Source organism: Hordeum vulgare, chromosome 5H (genome assembly GCF_904849725.1).
Source record: "Hordeum vulgare subsp. vulgare chromosome 5H, MorexV3_pseudomolecules_assembly, whole genome shotgun sequence".
In the NCBI taxonomy this organism is placed as follows: domain Eukaryota; kingdom Viridiplantae; phylum Streptophyta; class Magnoliopsida; order Poales; family Poaceae; genus Hordeum; species Hordeum vulgare.
Genome location: NC_058522.1, coordinates 411028373 through 411038328, shown reverse-complemented (window position 1 = coordinate 411038328; position 9956 = coordinate 411028373). Strand labels below are relative to the sequence as shown.

The 9956-nt window shown below is 38.5% G+C and overlaps 1 protein-coding gene across 1 annotated transcript; it reads right to left on the bottom strand.

Annotated features, from left to right (window-relative positions):
• Positions 1-948: 948 nt before the first annotated feature.
• LOC123395486 (F-box/FBD/LRR-repeat protein At1g13570-like) lies at positions 949-4874 on the bottom strand. The gene is made up of 5 exons (XM_045090491.1): positions 4651-4874; positions 3998-4098; positions 2149-3021; positions 1896-2045; positions 949-1811 (listed from the first exon to the last, which is right to left on the bottom strand). Exons 1-5 carry the CDS (start codon positions 4706-4708, stop codon positions 1407-1409), a joined length of 1587 nt encoding a protein of 528 aa, XP_044946426.1. The 5' UTR covers positions 4709-4874; the 3' UTR covers positions 949-1406.
• Between the last annotated feature and the right edge of the window lie 5082 nt (positions 4875-9956).

Genomic DNA, 9956 nt, shown 5'->3' with positions numbered 1-9956 from the left:
CCGCGTCCGAGAAGACGCTCGCCCTGGAGGAGAAGGCGGCCGCATCGGAGAAGCAGAAGGCGCCTGCGCTAGAGGAGAAGGCCGCCGCCTCCGAGAACGAGATGACGCTCACCAACGCCGACCCGGAGGCACACGCCGCCTCCGTCGCCACCGCAGACGCGTTCCTCCCAGGCTCAACCGATGGACCCGCTCCAGACGCCGCCGGCGTGGACGATGATGACGTGGCGTAGTTCTCTACGATGCGACACGAGGTAGGCGAGAGAACGAATTTTATCGGATTCCATTTACAATCTGGTGAGTACATTGGCTTTAGGATTAGGATGTGGAACTTTATTTCTGCAATTCGAGGTGCATTGGCTTTAGGAGATGTCATAGATTGGAACTCTGTTTCTACTAAAGAGGTACATTGGATTAGGATGTGCATATTAAAACTCAGTTGTTTGGTTGTGGATTGAAACAAATCAGCAATTGTGCATGTTTGGTCTTTCTTTTTGTATGATCAGAATGCAAGTTTTTCAACTTGCAACATGATTGACAGACTGCTTGTCTGCACAATCACAAATAGAATTGTGCTTGTCTGATATGCAATTCTTACAACTTTTTTTTGGTTGATTATGTATTGGAACACATCAGTAGGTGTCCTTGTTTGGTCTTTGTTCTTGTGTTGTTGTGGGTCACAACAGCAAGTTTTTTAACTTGCAAGCTGATTGACGAAGTGCATGAAATAAATTTCTCATGCACAATCACTTTGACAAATACACCTGTCTGTCCTATGGCTACATGTCGTGTGTCACTGTACAATTGGATTTCAGTTTGTTGCATACTCTCAATGTTCTCCTGTATTATGTTTTGTTTATCTTCTTTTTCCCACCAAGCAGCATAGTTGTAAATTGTAATGTTTGTAACATAAAAGTTTAGCCTCCGTGACAATATTGCTCTCACACTCCCTCCAACCAACAATGTAACATCTTATATTATGGGACGGTAGGGAGTACATGGACAAACAGAGAGATTCACAGATATAGATACTCACATTTTGATGCACCAGACGAGATTCACAAACAAACAAAAACGCTACAAGTAAAAATGAAGAAAAATCATCCTCAGATTCATGTCAACATCTTTCTGAGAATCGGTTCAATCAACAGGGCCTTTCATTCACTAGATAAAAAAGGAGGATACGACACCCACAAATGTCAAACCACCTGCAAAGAACAGCCACGGCCTGTAGACTTCCTTGGCGAAACAGCACCTTCTTCAAGGGGCAGCGTGCATCAATCGCCAAACGTTGGAAGCATGCACTGGATGACGGGTACAATTGAGCATCAGAAAACCTGAACAATGTGCACTTGTCTTACTAAAGTAACATTAACATATGCATAACTCAGATAACAGACATTGCACAGCTAAGACAACTTGGCAGTTGACACCAAAGATTCAACAACATGGCATCGGCTGCAAGGCTCCAGGATATTTAACTTGACCATAGAGGGGACTTTCCCCGCAACATATCTTCTGATGGCCAAGAGCGCTTTCTGTGCCTCCACCAGGCTATCCCCATCCATGAGGGGGTGACACTTGTCAGATTTTGTGACAGAGCAACTAGGATGACATGTGGTGTCCAAAGTAAGGCAGTCGAGTGATGTTGTATTCTCGAGGATATGACATGTTAGCTCAACCAAGCTCTTTGCTGAGCAAAAGCCAGTGATCGTCACACTCTTGAGCTTGTCATGGCGCTGCTGTGGGATCTGCCTCAGATCATGTGAGGGCTCTCCGAGAATCGAAGCATGCCCCATGCGATGCTGGGATATCTGCATACGACCAATATCAATGCCACTGCCCTCCAGAGAAACCAAGATACCAAATACTTACGAAGGAAGGATGGAACAACTTACAGCTAATATAAAATTCTCCAAGCAAGGAGAAGCATCGAGAAAAGAAACGAGAGAAAGATAATCATAAACTCCGGAAAAAGCCATTCCCATTGAAATCTGCAAGAGCTTGAGGTGTAGAAACTTGCTAGATAGCATTGGTGTGTTCACCATCTGCATAAAGACATCTGAGACCTTAATTGCATTCCAGTGTATCACATCTTTTATCAGCAGGCATAGCAAGTCCATAATAATCATTTAAAGCTTCAGAGTATACCTCATTCGGTGATGATATGGTAAGTGTTTCAACATTTGGCGCAATAGACACAAGACTTTGCCGAGCATAACAGACAATGTTGGTCTGGCGGAGGCATATCATGCATAGGGTTTTCACTTGCAGTGAGCCCCCAAGTGAGATTTCACCTATGAAACCTTCAAAGTAAAAAGTGGTGAGATTTGGAGCATTGCTCTCTACCACCTGCAGCCTATCGCACTCGGCCACCTCCAGAAAACGGAGTCCCTGCAGCAGAGAAGGTATCTTCAAGGAAATTATCTCCTCGCAGTACCAGATTTTCAAGCACACCAAAGCAGGAGAATTTAAAAGGAGACACCATAATTCATCCCCAGTAATCTGTGTGCAATACATATGCAGTCTTGTCAGGCTTCTTAAGCAACCAAGACCAGCCGTGGGACGCAAGGTACAGTAACACAGGTTGAGATATTGAATTGAGTTTCCGCTCCCGTTAGATAATAGTGAACATGGAAAGTTATACACTGAAACGATGGGTGGAGCAGTCTCGAAAACAATGCTGGGTAGAGGCAGAGTCAGGATCAGTTCTTCAATCCCTGGAGTAACAGCAATACGAAGCCAGCTATCAAGATAGGCGAAGTCAATGTTCTCACAACTATAGAGATTAAGGTCTAGTGCCTTCATGCTGATGCCTGAGCGATTTTGCATAATCAGGTCAATCTTGCTGATAAGATCTCTTGTTATTACATCCCTAGACGCATTTCTATTCAAGCCAAGTGTTTCCAGACTGAATTTAAGGTTGGGACGGCTTATCCAGTTGTGTCGGAATGTGTGCGATGCGCAAGCGGCACGAGCAGCATCTCTAAGTGTCATTTTGGCATGAATATGCCGCAAGATATCCTGCATGCAGCAGACATAGGAGAATACACACATTAGAATTATAGATGCAAGAAAATAGATTGAAAACCCTCAAATAAAATCATAAAATAGCAATCCCTAAGAACAAATGGTGATTTAGTCTGCCTATTTGAATTAGACATCATAAAGGGAACAGTGCAACCAGTGATAGTGCGAAGACATACATGGAAGCATGGGTACATTTTTTTTTCTTTTTGAGAAAGGAAAGCCCTGATCCGGGCTGGTCAACGCCTCGGGAAGGTAATGAAGTATTCAGAGGAAATGATTATGTAGTAAAAAGTGTTTATACCCCTATCTTTCTAGTCCGAATGTGCACCCTCCGTATTTTAAGCTTGGCTATAATTCTGGGTATACTCTATTAGTTTGTATCTTCCTACCTCTACTCCAGGAGAGGTATATAACATAGGTTCCCAGGTTTTTGGATGTTGTGTCTTTCAACTGAACTCTTGTATGCCAGCACCACGAGCCTGATGCTTGCACCATAGCCAAATGCGTCTTAATTTTAGAAAGAAGGAATTTCCTCTTATTACAAATTGCAGAGGTAGAAAATTAGAAACATCTTGTTTAGACATAATTGGGTTTTTAATGGAGATTATTGGTCAAGTTGGCTGGAGAAATTCAAGGCACATCCTGCCATCCTCTTCCCTGTGAGGACATGAGGAACCTAGTAATTCTACATGAATTTAACTTCAATAGTAGATTTCCTCTTAAACTCTCATGTACTTTTTTACTCCCTGAATATAAGTCTTTTTAAAGGTTTCACTAGAGGACTACATACGGATGTATATAGACATACTTTTGAGTATAGATTCACTCATTTTGCTTCGTATGTAGTCACCTTGTGGAATCTCTAAAAAGACTTATACGGAGTATTTAGGAACGGAGGGAGTATAAGATTCCCTCCAAGTGACATTGACAGAAATTATGAGCTAATTCTTTAAGTATCAGCATCATGTACCTCTGGGAGATCGGGACATGATATTCCTGTGTCAACATCATAGTTATCATCTTGCTGGCAGTGCAGACTCTTTCTTTTGGCCACCAAAGCAACCGGTCCACCTGCAATAGACCACAGTTATGGCGAGAACAGGCTTTCGAATGCAAGCTCAAGGATACCGCGTCTTGCACATCAGAGATCCTATTTCTGAAAATAAAGAAGATTTCCCTCTAGGTGCTGGTTATCCGAGAGGATTGCATCTTAGACTCAACACACTTAATGGATGCAGCCTTCTTCCCCTCCAGTAAAAATAGCTTTTGAATTATTTCTACTCTAATTTCTTGGCAAGGCATTCTCTTCAAGCAGAAAGCCACCATTGGCACTTAAGAGGGGACGAGGACAGAGATTTGGTGGCCAGTTTACGTTCATATTCCCCAATTTTGTGCCCAAGTAAACATAGGCTGGCCGACTTAGTAGATCATCCATCCAAGTGATGGAGCTTCATCCAATTCCCACCCAAACAGAATCCCCACCTATACTGCCACACACACAAATCAACAGTTCTTCCTCTACCAATAGATCTATGTAACACACTAAGAGAATGTATACAAAACAAAAGCAAATAAATAACTGAGAGGCAGAAAGAGGGAGGGAGTGCAAGCAGGAGCCTTTACGGTCTTGGATTCGCCGGCGGCAGCGCTGCCTCTGTCCCTTCCTGGACATGAGCCTCATCAGTGTCGAATCCCGCGCGAAACGACGTTTAGCGGCCGAGACAGCAGGGGGCACGGAGGGCAATCGAGATTTTTCAAGCCCGGGCCTCGACCCAAGACGCGAGGAGATCGCGCCGGCAGGGCTAGGGTGGAGTTTGGTCCGGGGTCTTCTAAAGTGGCTTCAAAGAGTCCAGTATTTTGGCAAGCCAATATCAAAGGCTCATAATAAACCGAAATATTCTGTCCGGGTCTATACAATTCAAGTTTTTCACTTGAATATCAAATTTACAACATCATTACTATTCATTACAATAGTAGTGTATTTCTGTTGAGTATGATGTATTACGGAATGTATGTTTCTTCATGTTCGTTACATGTCGAGATTAATACATTTATTTGCAATTGAGATTTTCAATTTCTTGCAAATATTGATGCAAAATTCAAAGTGAATTCTTCAAATTGATGTTTTGGGATCACAAGGTAGTGTGTAGATCTACTGCTTTGCAAATTATCACCACTATTGACAAAATGCTCTCCCACACATTTTACTAAGTCATGACATAAGGCACTACGAGTGAGTCTACTGACTTCATCAGATTATACTCCCCTAGTGCTGCGAGATCTACTCCATTTTGGAGATTATCTTCGAGGTGTCATATTTAACAATTTGAGATTCACATTAATGGTTTCAAGATAACTTCTTGAAATACCCATTAATTTTACTAAGTTCATTACAACATCAACCATGATGGTCTTAAATTTACTGTAGGTAAATTAATTATCTCTGGTTTACCCATAGAGGTAACATATGGCTATAAGGCATCAGCCGTACTAGTATTTGCTCCTCCGAAGCATTTATTGTTGTTGTTCACTAAAATATTTTACTCTCATAGTAAATATTGTTCTTGCACACTTTGCTTGAATATGTAATAGCAAACTACGAAAATATTTGCATATACGTATGATTACCTTCTATTACATTGGTAAAACACATGGCAATGATTGAGTGTCTCAACACTTTCGCAAGGTCCACACCACATCGTGGTTGTAGTTTCATAGTGACTAACCAATGTTAAGAATGCAAGTCTGTACGTTTTGGCAGTGGCTCTAAAGTCATAAAATGAAGTCCAAAATATTAGCAATAATTTCATCACATCTGTTGTACTGAAGGATACACCAAGGTTCACCAAGGATCACCTTGGCCATGATTGTTCCCAAACAAATCATTTATTCATTGATGCCACTTACTCCTAGTAGTAAATTAAATAAATGCATTAGCATTCTCAAGTAACACATGGCTAACATTTCCAAATACACCAAATGCATGATTTGGTGGGAGTATTTATTTTAAGATGATTCATGACATCAGTCATTATATCCACATGTGGCATTGTTGCCACTATAACTCCACCTTGAGAAAATGTGACATGGCTATTATCTTAATAGCTAATATATGCATATGCATTTTATAAATCACCAACTTCACTTAGTTATCAAACTAAGTACATAATGGATGAATATTTATTCACCTTGAATATTTCCCTTAAGAGAAACATGTTGCCATGAGCACATTTGGAATGATCACCCAATAACTTTTCAAGGCCTCAAGCCTATCGCAACTTACAAATTTGGTAATTATAAAATCAACTTGAAGTTGAGATCTCATGATCTGACATTTTCATATGCAGATCCGGTTGAAAAGCCCTTGATACACTTTATATCTCCTTATGATGGTATTACCATTTTCATGGTAAAGAAACATGTTATTTCTTCAAATCATCAGATTCATCCAACGGGTGCTTCAAATATTTGCTTGTATTGAGAATACTATGCAAGTTAGTGGTCACAAAATAGAACCATGAGGAATTCAAAGTAAAGTGGAGGCTAAAGACAACCAATGACAGAATTATCTTTTAATTGGGAATTGATCATTTCCAAATGATCACAAAGACAACTCTTAAGTTTGTCAAATGTGTGGTTACATAAATATCGTACATATGATTACCAAACCCTCAAACATATGGTCAAACCACACCATGAGTTTATTAAAAGGCAAATAAGTTCATTGGGGTATATGAAAATTTGCAAACATACGACCATAAACTATTCTCGTAAATGATGTTCTCAAATCTTCATCAGAAGGAGAACCAAAAATATAGTGCAACAAAAGACTGGTCAATTCGATTGCGCCTATGATATGTTTGCATAATTCATTTTTCAATAATATGGGAGATCTCATGTAATATCCCGATTATTCCCAAAATATTGTTTGCTTATAGTTGTACTACTACATGTAGTATAATGTCCAACATCCTATTTCTTGGACATCATGTTTGATAAATTTTGAATGTATGAATCAATTCATACTTAGTTTTGTTGCGTACAAAATAATTTTCTAAATCTTACAAAATATTTGGTTATAAGCCTTACAATCCTGGTTTGGGGTTGATTAGAAAATTATGGACAATTCTATTGGTCACAACTGAACAGGTTGCAAAATTTCCAAAATCATCAGATTTTATGTGCACCACATGTGTGATAGGGGAAATTAATTTAAGGCACTCTCACCTTACAATTCTAAATGAGCAACTCATTCTTCCCTGAACACATTCAGAAGATATGTGGATTACTCAAACATTATGTGGTATTATATAGATACTTCATGGTACTCATTGAAACATTTATAAAATGATTTTCACTGTGTCTCTTCTGTCACACAAAACCATGAATGATATAACTAAATCAGTTGCTCAAATTCTCAAAGTAAGAGCAAGTTATCCTAAACAAGGGATAAATCCACTCGAATGGACAACTTTGTTGAACTCATTTCACAAGCAATGCCTGATTATACATAATACTTTATGTACATACCCAAAATGGTTTAGTTCAAAATCTTATCAAAGATAATGAAATTAATAATATGACCAAACTTATAGAATCATAATTTACTAGCCTCATGCTAGACAAATACGGCATTACACACCGTAAGTATGATATAAATCATACCAACTGCGTAGCATACTACTTTCCCCTTGTAATAATTACGTGGAAATCAACAAAGTATTTCCTATCTGTGATAATTCGGTTACATACCGATATCACCACTCCAGCATACATCAATGGGCTCTCACAGAAAATTAGGGATCTATGTGAGGAATAAAAAAATTATTCGTCAATCAAAATTATTCATAACCCGTATGCTGATTGCATCAGCAATAAGGACATTTCTGGCATTAGGGGGAGATAAGTACCACAAAGAATGCCAAGAAATAAATTTGAAAGGTTATTCACATTCAGTCCTTATATCCACGTACTCAAAGAATCTGAACTCGAAGTTTAGAATCACATATTTGCAACGCATTGCAAATCTGCCACATACATTTACTGATGACAAAGGTGTCACTCAATTTTATATTCCTGCAGTAAAGTGTCGCAAAGAGTGGAGGTACCTGATAAACCACTCTTCTCCCCAAATGAGAGAAAGAGGGGGAGAAATCTGACCACATGAGATATAATCTCGCATATGCTTCCGCGAAAACAGAGGAAATCAAATCCTCAACTAGTAAATGTAATTCAACATCAAGTTGAAAGACACCTCACTGGATGCTCATCATCCAAAGCCCGACATAAATGTGCACAAATGTTTTGGTGTTGGGACATCGAAACACATTGACTCCATTGTTGTAGGAAATCGCAAGGAGTTAAAAGGAATAAATACATTTCTACAAATTTCATTGATTCCTCCAGAATCATATAACATAAGTCTACATTTGTTGACATATATTTCTTCTCAAAAATGCTAAAACCTTTTGGGCCCTGAACCAAAATCCATGGTAGAGTGCCTCTTGTACTCATATTGGTTCACGTAAAAGGAAGCAAGTAATGAAGAATAGCACTCGCTCTGCAAACGAGTGGTATTTACCACAGTAATACCTACTCCACATAAGTATCTTTCTTATAGAATACTAAAACTTCTCATTCATAGACAAAGTAAATGAGGTGGTGAGAAAGCGAGGGTTGTAGCAAAAGGGTTCACACAGAGACCCGACATCGATTATGATGTAACATACACTCCTGGTATGAGTGGAATTAAGTTTCGATAATAAATATCATTGGCAGTACAAATAATATTATCCATGCAGTTAATGGATGCAGTAACTACGTACTCATATGAGTTACTCATTTTGAAAATTTATAAAGAAGTCCCTGATGGGCTTACAATTCCAAATCCAAAATAAATCGCAACATATTTGTGTAAAAATTTAGAAGTCACTCTATGGCTCAAAATAGTCGGAAATCATATGGTACTACCGACTAAATGATTATCTTCTTCCAAAGGATTACTCAATGATGATTGTTTATGTGTTAACAAAGGAATACCAAATTTGAATTCCTTATATCACCTCAGTGTATATGATGATTTCATCATCAATGTCTCTACAAGACCTAAACAAACATAAAATCATCTCAAGACGGAAAATTTGGATTCAACCAAATTTAGCTTAAGTTTACAACTTGAGCATTCTCTCAAGAATACATATCAGTCTACATATATCCAAACATATACGAGAAGTTCAATTTGGATATATCATATCAACAAAAGACATGTATGGTCATACTACCTTTGATAAGGTACAAACCATTCATACCTAGGGGTGATAATGAAGTGATACTAGGACCTGAAGTTCTATATATCACTAATGTCAAAGAACTCATATACTTGCAAACTACGTCAGGCCTAACACTATATTTGCTATCTTTATTCAGAGTGCAACCCTCAACAAAAGGTATATGGTTGATATAAGTAATATCATCTTATATCTGAAGATTACAGTAAATCTTGGATATTTCCATCAGGAAATAGAAGATATGATGTAATGATATTGGCTCTTTATTTGATCTCAACGATGCCATATCAATGACTAAATTTGCTGGAATAGCCTTCACATGGAAGTCATATAAATGGATTTTAGTGGTTATTTCCAGTTATCATTCTAACATAATTGCTTTATCTAAAGGCATTGCAAAATATGCATAACTTAGTAGAATGGTTAACCACACTCAAAATCATGTGGTTGAGATTCGTCAGAATCACATAACTTGATTTATCAAGATACTTCCATTTGTGTTACTCAATACCTATAGGTTATATGAAGAGCAATATCATAAATCACATTGCTCGGAAATTACTTAGCCTCACGGATTATAGAAAAGTGAGGAAATAATTTGCAAACAAACTACTGTTATAATCCAACAGATTATACACAATC